This window comes from Corythoichthys intestinalis, unplaced genomic scaffold (genome assembly GCF_030265065.1).
Source record: "Corythoichthys intestinalis isolate RoL2023-P3 unplaced genomic scaffold, ASM3026506v1 HiC_scaffold_24, whole genome shotgun sequence".
In the NCBI taxonomy this organism is placed as follows: Eukaryota; Metazoa; Chordata; class Actinopteri; order Syngnathiformes; family Syngnathidae; genus Corythoichthys; species Corythoichthys intestinalis.
In genome coordinates this window covers 3499610-3518428 of record NW_026651593.1, presented here as the reverse complement: position 1 = coordinate 3518428, position 18819 = coordinate 3499610, and the positions used below count along the sequence as shown (strand labels likewise).

Below are 18819 nucleotides of genomic sequence, written 5' to 3'. Positions count from 1 at the left end.
TGTGTGTCACAATTATTAGCACCCCTGGTGTTAATACTTTGTACAAACTCCTTTTGCCAACAAAACAGTGCCTAATCTTCTCCTATAATGTTTCACAAGATGGGAAAAGAGAAAGAGGGATCTTCAGCCATTCCTCTGTTTCGCTTCCAAAGGCCCTGGGAGCCTTGTTAGGGTGCATGGCATCATGAATGCTTTGAAATACCAGGACATTTTAAATCAAAATCTGTTGCCCTCTGCCCGAAAGCTTAAGATAGGTTGTCACTTGTCTTTCAGCAAGACAATGAACCTAAACATATGGCCAAATCTACACAGAAATGGTTCACCAGACACAAAATCAAGCTCCTTCCATGGCCATCTCAGTCCCCAGACCTCAACCCCATTGAAAACCTGTGGGGTGAGCTGAAGAGAGTACAGAGGAGAGGACCCAGGTCTCTGAATGATTTAGAGAGATTATGCATAGAGGAATGGCTGAACATCCCTCTTTCTGTCTTTTCCATTCTTGTGAAACATTATAGGAGAAGTTTAGGTGCCGTTTTGTCGGCAAAAGGGGGTTGTACAAAGTATTAACACCAGGGGTGCTAATAAATGTGACACACATTATTTGATGTCAAATAATTATTTCTTTATGTGGGATTTTTTCCTCACTGAATAAATGCACTTGTATTGAAGGTTGGATTTTTCTCTTTTTTTCCATTAAGGTCCCATATTATTCAGAAAAAATAATTATTAGAAGCTAAAAAACACATAATTATTATAAATCCAATAATTATGAAAGGCACTGCATATACAACAATTTGGCAATTCGCAGATGACGAAAATGTTGTCTTTTAATCTGCCGTTTATCCACGCCTAACATTATAGGGCTCTAGCGTCCCCAACAGGAGGATGACATCAGCAGGGTCATGGTTTCATCCGATTTAGAATTCAGCCCATTAACCCCTTAATGGATTCAATCATTCAGAACAAGGAAAATACGACGAAGAGAGCCGCAAAATGTCATTGTTTCAGTCTCTCTACTCCAACATTTTTACAGGATATTCTTTTTATCGAAGTATTATTCCCCAATTGCTAAATAAACGACATGACAAACTATAGTGTTGTGATAAATGGAATATTAAATATTAAAAATGCATTTATTCAGTATGACATGTCAAAATTACTCCACAATGGTCAAAACTGTCCACTTCTTGCACCTCCCAAACTATATTTTATGCCAGCGGAGTTAGTCTGTCTTTTGTCATTTCCCTGCCCCAGCTTCAGAGTGCATAAATAAACCAGGAGGCGTGACAGCTACCCGACATGCTAACCACAACCGAGTTACTCCCCTCAAGGTGAGCAACGTGATACTCACAGAACAGCAAGCGTGATGTAAAGTTGTCCCTCTCTGATGGTCGAGCGATGAGGTTGTCTGCTTGGAATCCTTCTTTTGAACTGCTGCTGCTGCCACTCGGAGGCTCCTCCCCTCTGCTGGCCTCGCTCAGACCTTCATCTTCACCCTTAAATGTCTCTTCAGTCCACTTTGGGATGTCCACAACCTCCACTTTAACATATGGCGGGTCCTCCTCCTCCTTTTTGAGCGGATGAGGTTGCTGCTGCTCCTCGATGTGGGGGTTCTCAACTCTAGTGAAATACTCCTCCTGCTCTTCTTTAATGTGGACGAATTCTTCCTCCACCTTCTTGACGTATGTCGACTCTTCCTCCTCCTCCTCGTCTTCCATTCGAGCAGACTCCTGGCATTCAGGATGATGCAGCTGACTGACATCTGCAAGACCAAGATCATCATCACACATGGACCAAATTTTTTTTCTTCATTTGCCATATTCAGTCCCCCAAATATTTACTGCTTCAGAAATATTCCTCCGTGACAATTTTGTATTTATTCTTATCTTGTCGTGAGCCACTACGACACGATGTATTTCAAAATTTCTTGACATTACATTACTTGACACAAACATAAGTAGGGATACGAGTCCTGCCGACTGTGCCATCTTCACAATGTGAATTATTTCTAAACGAGAATAATGTAAAAAAAAAAAATGCTTGTTTTTATTAAATGCGTTTTTGACTTAAATCCTGATCCCTTTCACCCGATTTCGATCCTCTGAAAAATGGCGCAATCGGCCAAATTTCTGATCACGTTATCGGATCGGGACATTTTTCCCCCACAAACGATTGACATAATTTTTATACAAATGTGTGTCAAATGGGGGGGGAGGGGCAACTTCACGGAGGTAATGTACACCTATCGACACCGACGGGTTATTTCCATGGTATTGCCGAAATTTTCGCCCCACCCCGCCCAATCACGAATCCTTTCGACTTACCGTCCCCCCTCTTTCTCCTTAGTTAGCAGGCTCACCACATGGTGTCCACGGGTAAATATAACTAGATGATAATACAACAGGTAGCATAGCCGTTTGATAATGTGTTTTTTTTTGTTGCTTGTTCTTATCCTCTTCTGTCTGCTTCCTTTCTTTTTGACCCACCTAAACGGCCCTCTAAAAAAGACTTATGCTTAGGGATGTGCCAATCCGATCAAATGAATGGAAATCGGGCCGATCGCGCCGTTTTCGGAAATGTGTGAAAAGGATCAGGTTTTTTATTTAAAGAATATGTTTTTCTGCTTCATGCTCGTAGAGCCCCTTACTCTCCCTCCAGCTGCTTTTCTTGATCAGCAGTGACCTGGAGTTAACTACTTAAGGCTGAGTTATGCTTCCGAGACAGACCTGCGCCGTCAAGGAAGACCCGATTTACGACCCTCCGCCATAGCCGCTCTTGTTCCTTCACAATTTTCTGACTTCGCGTGGCGTCACCGCGTGTGACGTGGCGGAAAAGGATTGTGAATGGTCTCCTCTGATTGTTGTTTCTGGTTCACTGCCACTGTCAAACATTTTGCTACATGCAAAAATGGACCAAGCCGATGAGAGTATCAACGAAGAGCAAGGCAAGGCAAATTTATTTATATAGCACAATTCAACACAAGGCAATTCAAAGTGCTTTAAATCACATAAAGATCATAAAAATCACATTTAAATTAATACAACGTAAAAACCAAGACAAAAGATCGCATTTAATCACAAATAGAATAAAAATAAATAAATAGAAATAAAACAAAAATAAAAATAAAACAAAAATGAAAATAAAACAAAAACTACTACTACTAACAATAATTGAAATCAGCAATGGGTATAAGCACAAGAGGAACAGAAAACAAGTAGATTGAAATATATAGACAGTTATGGATATGCAGAGCTAAACAAAAGCGTTTTTAGCCCTGATTTAAAAGAGCTAACAGTTTGAGCATACTTCAGACGTGCAGGTAACTTGTTCCAGAGGTGAGGTCTCCGTAACAGTCTTCTACGTCGTCCGCGCCTTAACATTTGTATGGTCAACATTTGTTGTTCAATGTTGATGAGCTGAAGATCCACATTCACGCGTTTTATCTCCGTTAGAATTTTAGCATAGAAGTGTCACTGGAAGAAAACTAGAAGTCGTCAAGAGTCCCCCAAAACCCTACTCCACACCTCTTTAGTGGCTTGGCGGTGAATTACAGAGCAACGCCGCAGAACTATCAAATGCTCATTTGCCCCGTAGTTGCTTCGCCGTCACCACAACGCAGTAGCCTAACTCAGGCATCAAAGTTAATGATGATTGGAAGGTTTTATAGCATAAATCTTTTGAGTTATACATCAAATGCCCAAATGAGTCAATCATCATTTAGCTTGTTACACACTAGCAGTAGTGTGCTGTGGCAACTTCTTGTATCAGTGAGAGGCTGTTGTCAGCACCTTAAGCGGATTTGAGTGGACTCATTCAATGAAACATTTAATAAAGGCAAGCATTTTTCTAGGTCATTGTTTTAATTCACATAATGAAGGCAACACAGTGGGACAGCAACACATTTACAACTTTTGATTAAGAAAAAAGTGTATACTTTTTTTTTCAGTATTGGATCGGGACTCCGTATCAGCAGATGCTCAAAATCAGCTGACCTGGACTCAGATCGCAAAAATATGCGATGGGGACATCCTGAATTATTACTATTATGTAGCGGTTCAACAATTAATTCATTGAGAACTATTTTGATAACCAATTAATTGCTTAGGACCTTCTTCACCTTAAAATTGTCTAAATTCGTCAAATTATAACATATATATGGCGGAAAACACAGACAAGAATGAAAAAGCTGTTTGTGCTCGTGCACCCCTCTTTAAAATAAACTGCTGTATTTTAGGCCTGTTGTGTTTGATAGAACAATATGTCTATATGCTGCCATAGCAGATTCATGGCGCATTAAGCCTCTGAACTATTTTTAATTTGTCCGTTTTACCCTGGAAACCCCCATTCACAGATGTTGCGCAACCACTTTTGTTTCAAACCAGCCATAAAAAGGAGGGACGTAATCGTATTTATTATTCGAAATCTCTGTCATTTTTAGCTTAGAATCATTCATTGATGTCTAATATTTAGTTGGGAAAAAAAACGACTTTAAAAAATGATTCATTCGCTTATTTTAAACTTTTAAACAAATTACATCACAATGAAAAAATTTGCGTCTGTAAAAAAGTCACGGATATCTACCTCATAACTATCGCTTAATTGTATTTTTTTTTTACTGTCGCATTTTCCCCAATATTTTAGAAGTAATCGATCCAAAGAAAAAAAAAAATTAAAAGGGCAAATACAGAAAATGAAAATCTTGACCACTCCTTGGTGTCTGCGATTTCTGCATCGCGACCCTTGTTACATTACCATGTTTCACGCATAAATTCCCCAAAAAATCCGGCTGTGGCCATTCACAGCTGTGTCTTGACACCCGGTGATACATGTAGGGCTGTCCCAAACGACTAATTTTCTCCCGATTAGTCAGCAGACTATTTTTACGATTAGTCGACTAATCTTATAATTAAAAAAAAAATTATTTATTTTTTAAATATTTTTTTTTTTACAAATATAGCAATGAATTTATTTTTTTTTACGCTGATCAATTCACAGAAACATTTTGGAACACTTAAATTCTTTATTAAAGTACAAATAAACATAAATAACAATAATAAATCACAAATAAACAATGAGTTCAAATCCTGAGAGCAACTTGTGCAAAAGAATGGAATGTAAACAGATTCAGAACACTGACTTCACCTTTCCAACATGATTCAAAACAATTCTTTAAAAAATACCTAGCATTAATATTATAGTATACTGTAGTACTATACAGTGCCTTGCAAAAGTATTCGGCCCCCTTGAACCTTGCAACTTTTCGCCACATTTCAGGCTTCAAACAAAGATATAAAATTTTAATTTTTTGTCAAGAATCAACAAGTGGGACACAATCGTGAAGTGGAACAAAATTTATTGGATAATTTAAACTTTTTTAACAAATAAAAAACTGAAAAGTGGGGCGTGCAATATTATTCGGCCCCCTTGCGTTAATACTTTGTAGCGCCACCTTTTGCTCCAATTACAGCTGCAAGTCGCTTGGGGTATGTTTCTATCAGTTTTGCACATCGAGAGACTGACATTCTTGCCCATTCTTCCTTGCTAAACAGCTCGAGCTCAGTGAGGTTGGATGGAGAGTGTTTGTGAACAGCAGTCTCCAGCTCTTTCCACAGATTCTCAGGCATGAAAATGGGTCAGGGGTTAAAAAGGTGAGAAGGGTGTGGAGGAAATATGTTCCAGTACACTGTACACCCCAACAAAATATTGAGCTCTGTCGACCCACACTGTGTTTCAGCAGGGCCATGCAGAGACCGGTGGAGGGGCGGGTGCTCGTAGATCAAAAGGGGCACATGAGCAAGTATTTAATACACCTTATAACAACATAACTTCAATTTTAACCAGCTTTAGATAATAATTGGCTGCGACTGTGACATACTTTAATTGGGAGGGGGCAACAGTGAATAGAAATCAAAACTGTCATCAACACTTTCTGGCTGTGACTCAGTCAACGTCTGCCTCTTTTCTTCCTTCAACCTCTGCATCAAAACTTCCTTCCTCAACTTGTTCATCTGAGAACAAACCACATCAGATGGTCACTGAGCCACCAACAGCACAGTTTTCTTAAAACTATTATTTCATTATTATCCATACTTAACAACTCTAGCACCTAATGATTAATAAAGCAATGACATAAAAATCTTATAGAAAAATAACATTGTAATTGTGTTTATAATTGTATTTAATACCAGACTATCCTTGCAAACTTGTTCTTACCAGGTCTGCTATTCACCCAGCTGATGAGGTATCCACTGCCTTTAGCAGCCTCATCTAACTCCTTTTTTTATCCCTCAATCTCCCTTCCCTACGACGCATGTCTATGTAATGAAATATAAATATTTTAAAAAACAAAAAAACAGACTCCCCGGTGGCTTTTAGTTTTAAAGCTTTCTTAATTTCTTTCTCTCTCAATAACGATGGAGGTAGATTTGTGTTTTTATTATTCAATCAAAAAACAAAGTTACTTCTATCAAAAACAAAGTTGCTTCAATCAAAATACAGTTATACTTTTAATACCAAAAGTCACTTCAATTAAAAAAAAAAAGTTTTTGATTGCAAAATAAATTTGAGACAAAAAAAGCATTTGAAAACTATTTTTCTTGATTGAAACAAATTTTCCATTGAAGTAATGTTGTTTTGCGTTTGGGCCACATTTTGGCTAGGACATTTGTGTTTTTATTATTCAATCAAATAAGTTGCTTCAAACAAAAAATATATATAAAAAGAAAAACTTTGCACATGTGTCAATCACCGTGTAACAAAGCCTGAGAGGGTTTGAGTAGACTCAGTATGAAGCATTTAATAAAGCCAAGCATTTTCTTACTACTTTATTCTTGTTTAAAAATAATTCGGTGGGGGCAGTAACATGTTTAAAACTTATCATAAGTCTTACATTTTGAAGTGCTTGAAAACCATTTATAAATGATACTTTTTTCCAATGTAAAATCTGAATAAATACATTGAACACACACCAAAAAAATGGGGGGGGGGGGGGGGGGGGGGGCGCTACTTCGCGGTTTTCACTTATTGCGGCGGGTTCTGGTCCCCATTAACCGCGAAAAACGAGGGATCCCTGTATTTCTGAAAAGCTGTAAGAAGCAAGAGTCATTCCCACCACTCGTCGGGCCGGTGTTGTCCCGACACCGGCCGTCAGCTCAAGTCCCAGCCGAAAATAACGCGTCTAAGGCGGACGACGGGAGCGAAGCGATGCGAGGCGACCCCTCAATCCGAGAGAATGCCGCTTAATTTGACTCAACAGTGTGTTTCTTCGTTTATATTACCGCTAAATACACAAGCTTGACGCCAATTTAACGGGAGCTATTTTTTTTCATGGGAGATTTGGCTAGCTCTGGCAGTGTTCAACACAAGCTGCAACGAATGGCATTAACTTTTTTATATCGCAAAATGTGAAAACGATTGAAACCATTACTCACCAAATTCAATCTGCTGGCAAATACAGGCAAGTGTGTATGCTGCGCTCTGGTCTGCCCGGTGTGGATAAGGCCTGCTTTTTTTTTTCCGCAGCTTTGCAATTCAACCAAAGGCTCGCCGAGCACTCCTTGTTTCACGTAAGGAGTGCGCGCGTTTGGAATAATGGCCCGCAGCTTGGGCCGATGATTGGTTCTCGTCAGCGAAGCATCTAGAAGGATTTGCTGACTGTCCGTGTCACTTTTTTAAAGAACCGATCAGTTTACGTACTAAGTTAATCACATGATGATAATAATAATAATAATTTAATAAAACCTCCCGACCCGACCCCCCCCCCCCCCTCCCAAAAAGAATTTCTCCTCGGATCTACGCAATTCACGTAGGTCGCCCTTTTTGACTTCAAAACGGCGAATTTCGCCGAAAGGTGAGAGATTTTCATGCCTGGATTCTCGATTGGATTCAGGTCTGGACTTTGACTTGGCCATTCTAACACCTGGATACGTTTATTTTTGAACCATTCCGTTGTAGATTTGGCTTTATGTTTTGGATCATTGTCCTGTTGGAAGATAAATCTCCGTCCCAGTCTCAGGTCTTGTGCAGATACCAACAGGTTTTCTTCCAGAATGTTCCTGTATTTGGCTGCATCCATCTTCCCGTCAATTTTAACCATCTTCCCTGTCCCTGCTGAAGAAAAGCAGGCCCAAACCATGATGCTGCCACCACCATGTTTGACAGTGGGGATGGTGTGTTCAGGGTGATGAGCTGTGTTGCTTTTACGCCAAACATATCGTTTTGCATTGTGGCCAAAAAGTTCAATTTTGGTTTCATCTGACCAGAGCACCTTCTTCCACATGTTTGGTGTGTCTCCCAGGTGGCTTGTGGCAAACTTTAAACGAGACTTTTTATGGATATCTTTGAGAAATGGCTTTCTTCTTGCCACTCTTCCATAAAGGCCAGATTTGTGCAGTGTACGACTGATTGTTGTCCTATGGACAGACTCTCCCACCTCAGCTGTAGATCTCTGCAGTTCATCCAGAGTGATCATGGGCCTCTTGGCTGCATCTCTGATCAGTTTTCTCCTTGTTTGAGAAGAAAGTTTGGAAGGACGGCCGGGTCTTGGTAGATTTGCAGTGGTCTGATGCTCCTTCCATTTCAATATGATGGCTTGCACAGTGCTTCTTGAGATGTTTAAAGCTTGGGAAATCTTTTTGTATCCAAATCCGGCTTTAAACTTCTCCACAACAGTATCTCGGACCTGCCTGGTGTGTTCCTTGGTTTTCATAATGCTCTCTGCACTTTAAACAGAACCCTGAGACTATCACAGAGCAGGTGCATTTATACGGAGACTTGATTACACACAGATGGATTCTATTTATCATCATCGATCATTTAGGACAACATTGGATCATTCAGAGATCCTCACTGAACTTCTGGAGTGAGTTTGCTGCACTGAAAGTAAAGGGGCCGAATAATATTGCACGCCCCACTTTTCAGTTTTTTATTTGTTAAAAAAGTTTAAATTATCCAATAAATGTTGTTCCACTTCACGATTGTTTCCCACTTGTTGTTGATTCTTGACAAAAAAATTAAATTTCATATCTTTATGTTTGAAGCCTGAAATGTGGCGAAAGGTTGCAAGATTCAAGGGGGCCGAATACTTTTGCAAGGCACTGTATATATATATATATATATATATATATATATATATATATATATATATATATATATATATATATATATATATATATATACACACACATATTAGGCCTGTCAAAATTATCGCGTTAACGGGCATTAATTAATTTTTTAAATTAATCACGTTAAAATATTTCAGCAATTAACGCATGCACTGAATGAGCCGCTCTCGCATTGCCTCAAACAGATTTCAATGATGCCGTTTATGGACATTAAGAGTGAAGAAAATGCCCCCGGCCGCACGGGGGCAGCGCAGCGCCGTTCCATACTAATGTTATTCCTTCTAATAGGGGGAGAATTAGTAGTTGTGAGACGTTTATGCTGTTGCTTTGTGCTCCACACATATTTCGGTAAGTTTGCTATCTTTTAGTGGCAATTATGTGTCTCTTGTTGTATTTTGGGTAAGATATGCATAGAGATATATCTGTTATAAAGGCGAGTGGACACAGGCGTTCTTTGGGCTGCGTCGTTTATTGCATAGGCTTCTGCAACTCCTTCAAAACAAACAGAAGTATCATTTAGTGAAAGCACAACAAAAATAATATTGCTATCTCTCATAAAAAAATGTTCACAAAAAGAAAAGCTCTTCTGTCTATAGTAATGAGGCCCTATTCTCACACAGCTAAACAACAATGCAAAGTGAACTGGCATTACTAGGAGTTTGGTCACTCAATTCGTATTATATATTTTATTAAAACAAAAATATGAAGAGGGGTTTTAATATAAAATTACTATAACTTGTAACTATAACATTTATCTTTTAAGAGCTACAAGTCTAACTATCCGTGGATCACTTAACCAGAAAGAATGTTAATAATGCCATTTGTGGATTTATTGTTATAATAAACAAATACAGCACTTATGTACAGTATGTTGTATGTATATATCCGTCTTGTGTCTTATCTTTCCATTCCAACAATAATATACAGAAAAATATGGCATACTTTAGAGATGGTTTGAATTGCGATTAATTAATTTTTAAACTGTTATTAACTCGATTAAAAATTTAATCGTTTGACAGCCCTAATACATATATATATATACATACATATATAAAACATGAGTTGTAAATATTAACAGATTTTTGTTAAGTCAAAGTAGGACATGAACAAAAATCTTTTACTTTGGAAAACAACAATTCATATTTTTGCCAATTTTCGGACATTTTATCGTCTAAACTAGCTGTTTAATAAGGCTGGCAACAACTAATAAATTAAATCAATTAATGAATTACTTGCCAACGAATTTGATAATTGATACAGTTGTAGACTACATTTAAGTCAGGAAGCTGTAATAAAATATTCTTTTTGAAAGAAACAGTCAACCATTATGTCTTTGTTGCTACTTACAACATGCCGAAAACAACTTCGAGGTAAATTGTGAAGGTAATTGAAAGAAGTGACATTTATCAGATTAATCATTAAATTAATTGTCTAATTCATTGATTATGAATTGTTAGTTGCAGCCCTATTATTATATCATTCATTCACATGCAAGAAAGAATCATTATTCTAGCTTCAGCAATCTAGTGAATATTGCCGATTGTTTTTCGTTGTTGTACAATTTGAAGGCATGAAAATGGTTCAGGGGTTAAAAAGGTGAGAAGGGTGTGGAGGAAATATGTTCCGGTACACTGTATAACCCAACAAAATATTGAGCTCTGTCGACCCACACTGTGTTTCAGCAGGGCCGTGCAGAGACCGGTGGAGGGGCGGGTGCTCGTAGATCAAAACAGGCACATAAACAAGTATTTAATACACCTTAAAACAACATAACTTCAATTTTAACCAGCTTTAGATAATAATTGGACGCGACTGTGACATACTTTAATTGGGAGGGCGCAACAGTGAATAGAAATCAACACTGTCATCAACACTTTCTGGCTGTGACTCAGTCAGTCTGCCTCTTTTCTTCCTTCAACCTCCGCATCAAAACTTCCTTCCTCAACTTGTTCATCTGAGAACAAACCACATCAGATGGTCACTGAGCCACCAACAGCAGTTTCCTCAAAACTATTATTTTATTATTATCCATTCTTAACAACTCTCGCACCTAATAACAACTCTAGCACCTAATAATTAATAAAGCAATGACATAAAATCTTATAGAAAAATAACATTGTAATTGTGTTTATAATTGTATTTTATAACAGACTATCCTTGCAAAGTTATTCTTACCAAGTGTGCTATTCACCCAGCTGATGAGGTATCCACTGCCTTTAGCAGCCTCATACAGCTCCTTTTTTTTTTTTTTTTTTTTTTTTAATCCCTCAATCTCCTTTCCTTACGAGGCATGTCTATATAATGAAATAGAAATCTTAAAAGGAAAAAAAAAAAAAAATCAGACTCCCCTGTGGCTCTTATTTTTAAAGCTTTTTAATTTCTCTCTCAATCACGATGGAGGTAGATTTGTATTCAATCAAAAAACAAAGTTGCTTCAATCAAAATATATATTGTTAATCCCAAAAAAGTCACTTCAATTAAAAAAAAAATAAAAATTTGATTGCAAAAATAAATTTGAGACAAAAAAAAGCATTTGAAAACTTTTTCTTGATTGAAATAACTTTTTCCATTGAAGTAATGTTGTTTTGCATTTGGGCCACATTTTGGCTAGGACATTTGTGTCTATTATTTAATCAAAAAAAAAAAAAAAAAAAAAAACTCACTTAAATTAAATAAATAATTCAATCATAGAAAAAGTTTGCGTTAGGCCTGAACGATATATCGTTTAAACATCGCCATCGCGATGTGCGCATGCGCAATAGTCCCATCGCAAGGACGTGCGATAGTTTTTTCATTTCATTTTTTTAAATCCACAAACGTTTGTTTTGAGCAAGGAGCGAGAAAGAGAGTGCACAGTCTCTCATTCTCTCCAGCTCGCAGTCATCGGCTCCTCCCCCTCCCCTGCTAGAGCGGAGTGGAGGGAGGAGGGGCCGAACAGCAGAGCGGAGGGAGGAGGGGCCGTTTTCAAAGTGAAAGCAAGCAATCAAGCAGCACGTTGAATAGGGAAGACTGTCTCCAAAAGGAGTTTTGGAAGTATTTTGGCTATCGACAAGAATATAAGGAACAAAAAACAGCCCTGTTGACAGTGCCTCGCCATGGTTGCCTCAACAAGAAGTAATCCGTCGAACATGTGGGACCATTTAAAACGCAGGTATCTATGCATTCCTGCTACGAGCTTCCCATCAGAGGCTTTTTAGTACAGGTGGGAACATTGTTACGTGCCAACGTTGTTGTCTCAAGCCTGCAATGGTGGATAAACTAGTAGTCTTGGCCAAAAACCTATGAGACCCAGTTGAGAATTGCTGAGCAAGGAAGGTGGACGATATGCAGACAAATACATAAATTTGGGAGTTAAAATGGTTCTGTTATTCATCAGTTATTTGCTGTTATTCAGTTCAATTATTTACAAGTTCAATTGAGTTTGTTTCTTTTATATTTAAATTAACTGTAAATCGTATTTTTCAAATAACTATAGTACAGCTGCACATAAAGTTTTGATACTTAATATTTTTAAAATATTTTTACAACTTTGTTGCAGTTTTGCAGTTCTATATTGTTATATTTTGTGTAAACAACTCAGGGGACTAATGCACTTGCACTTTTATTTGACAGATTTAATATTTAAGTTCAAATATGTTGACAACTTTATTGTTTTACTGAGGTTCTTATTTATTGTTATAGTTTGTGAACAACTCTTATTTGTCATATTTAATATTTTTGTTCAAATATGTTTACAACTTTGTTGTTATTTTACCGAAGTTGTTATTTATTGTTATATTTTGTCAAAAACTCAGGGGACGAATGCACCTGCTCTTTTATTTGTCATTTAATGTATTTGCTGTTGTTGAAGTGTCAAATATTGTGTTCAAGAAATTATCTATTTTGTGCAGACATGGCTTCCTGGATCCCTTCATAATAATACAGCAATCTTAATCATTCACAAATGAAACCGTATTATATGAATACACTGTGGTCACGGTGTGTCATGCAAAGTATTTCCAAACAGCTATTCAAGTCATCTAGTGAATATTTCTTTAAAATTATTTATTTTATTTTTTTTTTACTATCGCAATATAATATCGCAATATATTGCACACCTAAAAAAAATCGCAACAATAGTTTTTTCCAATATCGTTCAGGCCTAGTTTGCGTATGTGTCAATCATCATTTAACAAAGTGACCAGCCTGAAAAGGTTTGAGTAGACTCATTATGAAGCATTTAATAAAGCCATAAATGATACTTTGGGGGAAAAAAGTGAAAAAAACATGTCTTTTATATTGAAGGAGAAAAGATATCATCATCGCACACACCATATAATTGTTTGCATTAGCCTAGCACATATATAGTCTAACACATACATGTGGTACAGGTTTTCGTAGGCATCGTCTAACTGTTTGCATTAGTCTATCACACGTAATATAATTAATCAGGAAATAGTATCATTTTCATATTTACGGTAGGACTACACTACTAATATAAAATAAATAGCACACCATAGTTGAATGAGAAGAAATAGAAGAGATACACAATGCCGTCTTATGACAAGATTGACGCACCAACTCTGGCAATCAGCTCTACCAGCAAACTCCAAGGACAAAGCGCTTTGTCCTAAAACAAGTACAACCAGCCCGGACAGCAAAGTTGATAGCGGGCGTCCCAATCCGCGCACGAACCTAAGCTGCCCAAAACCGGCCACAGAGGGGATGGCCCAAAAGCAACGCCCAGAAACGCCTTCGACAAGGCCCGCCTCAGCAAAGACTTTAAAAAGACCGGACACTGAGATAACACAGATTTTTTTTCTGCTCGGAAACATATAGCCTTGTTTTGGATCCAGAATTGTCCCTCTGTCGTCTGTTCTTGCCTTGTTTTTACCATTGTCGACGAATAAATTGTCAACCTGTTTTCGGTGAGTGTTCTTCAAGCTTTTGAAACATGGAGTCAGTACAAAGGGTTAAAATAAGAGGACGCGCGAGTTTCGGCCTTCCCGGCGGGCGCACGCGGGATAGCGTCAGCCGAGCGGCACTTGTTTTGGTTGGTGCTGTCCGCGGGTGCGTCTGGGCCGGGGGGGCGAATTTCAACAATATATGTATCTTATTTCCAATGTAAAATCTGAATAAATACATTGAAGACACACAAAAAAATTGGGGGGGCACTACTTCGCGGTTTCACTTATTGCGGCGGGTTCTGGTCTGTGAGGCGCCCCCCTCCATCCGAGAGCATGCCGCTTAATTTGACTCAACAGTGTGTTTCTTCGTTTATATTACCGCTAAATATACAAGCTTGACGCCAATTCAACGGGAGCTTTTTTTTCACGGGAGATTTGGCTAGCTCTGGCAGTGTTCAACGCAAGCTGCAACGAATGGCAGTAACTTTATTATATCGCAAAGCTATCGTTAAAGTCATCAGTAGCAGACAGGCTTGATGACATGAGCTATTCACTGCATTCAGATCGCCAAGCAGACAAAGATTTGGTGACAATGGAATCTTCGTTACCCACAGCCAGACCTATTGTACAGGCACACACTTCCTCAATTAAATTCGCTGCCTCTCTGAGCAGCTCTTGGCACGTTTTGGACATATACATGATTTGCTAGGACAAATCGCGAAATGCGTCAAGGCCTACTACTACCACCGCTACAGTGAGTGACCATACAACTAATCTTTGTCTTTGTGATTTTGACTGAGCAATTGTTTTTGAGATTACATGGATCTACACTGCCACCTTACGCATACCTGTCAAGTTGAACGGTTTCGGCGAAGTTTGTACAAGTGAGCACTGATTTTTAAATGTGTATGCCGTACGTTCAAAATCTGTACGTTTTTTGTGCATTACGTTTTTTTTCTCCTTTTGGATTTTGTCACCGTTTCGTCAATCAGACAATGTATGTTACTATGCGTTACTACGTTGGTTGAATGACGGGAGACAAGTCAGAGACATGGAGAGAGAAGAGCGGGAGTGGGAAAGAGGGAGTTGTGACGCCGTTGCAAACGCGATGCTAGGCTAGGTGGCTCCATAATATCTGACTGTAGCCGACAGCCTACAAACAACGCCCACATGATGCTACGCTAGATATCACGTACAGTGGGGAGAACAAGTATTTGATACACTGCCAATGGGAAAACCCATTGGCAGTGTATCAAATACTTGTTCTCCCCACTGTATATGAACTAGATGCAAAATGATACACTTGCCGGCGTTGGTAAACAGCCGCCATCTTAAAGCAGTAAACTTCTCAGAAAGGCTCTGTTGTAGGGAACCTTCCTAGCGAACCTAAGTAACCTTTATCTAAAATGGTAAATGGTGTTATCAAAATCTTGACTTGAATCTATCTTTAAATGATGAAACAGTTTTAAAACGTTCACATGTCGAAAGTAGACAGAAGGGAACTAATGCAAAAAACGGGAGCAATTATAACACTTTTAACGGTTGATTCACAACATGAAATGACTTCCAAACATAGCAAAGGCTTCTATGTTTTTTTTTTGTTTGTTGTTTTTTTGAAAAATGAAAAAAAAACATGAAAGGTAACACCAGTTACTTTGCCAAGTAACTAATTACTCTTACATTCAGGTAACTGAGTTAATAACTAAAGTTAATTACTTTTTAAAAGTAAGATTAACAACACTGGTCATAAAGATGAAGTCTGCAAAATGAAACGTGACGAAAGCGGAGATTTTATTCTGCCAATTTGTTGCCGAACACAATTTGCCCGCAACAATAGACCCCACTCACATCACGTCACAACCACGCCTCCGCGCCATATTGTCCGTCAGCTCGTCGTGTTTACGCGTTACCGCTACGTAATTTCCTCCTATTATGGCGTGTTTTTCTGCTCGTTAACATTAATAATCAAAATGGTGAAGGCGTGCGTGGCAGTTGGTTCGGTAACAGAGAAGATAGACGGAGAGGCTTGTTCTACCGTATTCCGAGAGACCCGGAGAGGAGAGCGAGATGGCCTGCTGCAATTCGACGAGAAAACTGGGCACCAAACGATCGCCACAGACTATGTAGTAGTCATTTTATACCTGATAGGATGCATTTAATATATATTTAGAGAGTTTTGGGCTGACAACCACAATTAAGATAATTGCGTGGCTAATCGCCGACAACATACAGTTTCAAATTCAAGATGTTTATTTCTTCCGCCATCATTATTTTTTGAATAATATTTAGCTGGTACCAAGTGAAAGAAGCTGGCCTCGTCTACGGATCATCAGTTAAACAGGGGTGTCCAAACTTTTTGCAAAGGGGGCCAGATTTGGTGTGGTAAAAATGTGGGGGGCTACCTTGGCTGATTTACGTAGAACAATATATTTAAACAATTTTTAGCAAGCCCTTTTGTGTGTTACATTTGCTTTATTATTATTTTTTTTATTATTCATAATTTCAACATTCTCGCCTTTGTGGCGTTCTCTTTCGACACTCGGGCTATTGCGAAATACTGCTGCAGTGAAATTAAATTAGCTTCAAGTTGCTATAATTTCTCGCTGCGTATCTTCCTTGTAATGTTGTCGTACATGTCAGCGTGTCTTGTTTGGTAATATCGCATCACATCGAACTCTTTGAAAACAGCCGGACACAGTTGTTGCGTATTGTATTGAAGAAATAGTCCAATATCCACCTATCCTCGAAGCGTCGGCCATCGCAGTCAACTTTTATTTTTAATTGATTGTCCCTATTTTAGAAAATTGAAAGTAAAGGGTCACACGGGGTAATGTTGCTTAGAGTGCTGCTCTTAAAGTTTTTCAAAGTTTCGTGAGAATAGGCTGAGTTTCTGTGGACAAGATAGTTGTAGATATCAGGGTAGCAAATGTCAGGCAGAGACGGCGAAGACAGCAGGTCAAAAAATATCGATTTAGGTATCAAATATGGATCTGGCGAATGGATAGACTGAAGCTTTTCCACATAACGCCTTTTATGCAACGCATCCAATGAGTTTACAGCGTCTGAAAGCACTGAGGCTTCCATGAATTGCACTATAAATTGCACAACAAATTGAAACCATTGAGAATACGGATAAACAATGACGGACAATATGGTGGCCGGATACAGCGACACGTCATTGTGTGACGTTAGTGAGTGGGGTCTATTGCTGATCACCTCTCAGAATTTGCAAAAGAAATGTTCCCTGACCCAAAGATTGCATCGGTAAGTTAATTTTATCAATTGACCTTTTTCATTTATAATTGGACACACTAATGAATTACTTTCAAGTCAAACTGAATTGCGAGCTGAAGTGCAGCCATCAAAAGACATGACAGAAATGGCTAAAGTGCTATATACAATTATAACAAAAGTCACTGTTAATTTTTGTAAGTATGATGTAGCTGAAGATATTCTTCTTTGATTGCACCGGGTTATATGTGACAATATTACCAATAAATTCATATTATTTTAAAAAATGAGTTTTGTTTTTGTTTCATATTGCACGCTGTAGAAAACGTAAGATTAGTCACCAATTTTTAAGGGTATACGTCACTATTTGTAAGATTGCCAACGGCCTCGGGTTGACAGGTATGTTAACCTCACCTCGGGTTGACAGGTATGTTAACATCACATTAAAATTAGTAAGACAATCACGAACAAAAACAGTAAACACTGAATATTCTTCCACTTTTCCTTTCGACTTTAAAAACCACAAATGGGGTTCTGCGTGACAGCACTAGTCATATATTTTGTTTCTTTAAACATTCGAAATGTTATGTCTAATATTTGCGAGACGATTGAGTCAAAAGTCAACCTACTCACCTGACATTTTGGGACTCGATGTTTGCTTGCTCGGCGACGTGCAGATCCTAGGTGCGTTGTTTGCGCCCTTTGTTAGCGGCTAAACTTGGCTAGGCTAACCTAAGCAGGCCTCGAAGTTTCAACGTAGACCCAAACGACTCGAAGCAGAAGCGAGATTGAACGGATTCTTGGCATGTCCGAAAATGTCTGCCACCTTTCAATAGATCACCTTGCGTCGTGTTGACATGAAAAGTGACTTGTCTTCCCAGTAATACTGTTCCAAAGCAATCGGTCGGCAACTCCTCCCCCAGCCACTCAGTCACATCCTCTACGTCATGACGCATGAAGCACTCTTAAAGGCGGTAACACACTAGAAACGTCAACATCGCGTCAACGATCTCGCCGCGATTACGCTTCGAAACGCGGCCGTTAAAGTCAATCAGCCAATACACACCAGTCGCAGTGCGCCCGCGTGTTAGACGCGTCCCAGAAGCGTTAAACGCGACGCACTAGTGTTGTATCGGTCGCGAACGATTCGTTCTTTTTGAACGAATTGTTTGGGTGAACGAGACCGAACTAATCACCATCTGCACTGATTCGTTCAATGAAGTGGGTGCTTGTTCGCTGCGTGGGAGGGCGTTGAGCAAGCGGCAGCGTCTTCTGACATCGCACACGACCAATCAGACGCCAGCCTCATCGCGGGCAGGGGAGGGAGCGGAAATAGAATCAGGGCGTCTGTCACTCACTTCCACGTGTGGCCAATAAGCAGCCAGCGTGCAGGCAGGGGGGCAAGACCGAGTTTTGTCACTCCCCGTTCAGTGACTCGGTCCTCCGGTTCCTGACCTAGCTTGCGGCTAACTTGACTTTCCAGTAATGACTATGCGGTGAACGAGTCAAAAAATGAAAGGAAATGACTTTGTCACATATTTGTTAACATGGAGCCTATCAAATGCTGCTCAAACAGACAA

At 39.0% G+C, this 18819-nt stretch overlaps 1 protein-coding gene across 1 annotated transcript; it reads right to left on the bottom strand.

Moving 5' to 3' along the window:
* Window positions 1-1256: 1256 nt before the first annotated feature.
* LOC130911298 (chromo domain-containing protein cec-1-like) lies at window positions 1257-17949 on the bottom strand. Its single transcript, XM_057829166.1, has 2 exons — window positions 17873-17949; window positions 1257-1762 (listed from the first exon to the last, which is right to left on the bottom strand). Exons 1-2 carry the CDS (start codon window positions 17877-17879, stop codon window positions 1257-1259), a joined length of 513 nt encoding a protein of 170 aa, XP_057685149.1. The 5' UTR covers window positions 17880-17949.
* Between the last annotated feature and the right edge of the window lie 870 nt (window positions 17950-18819).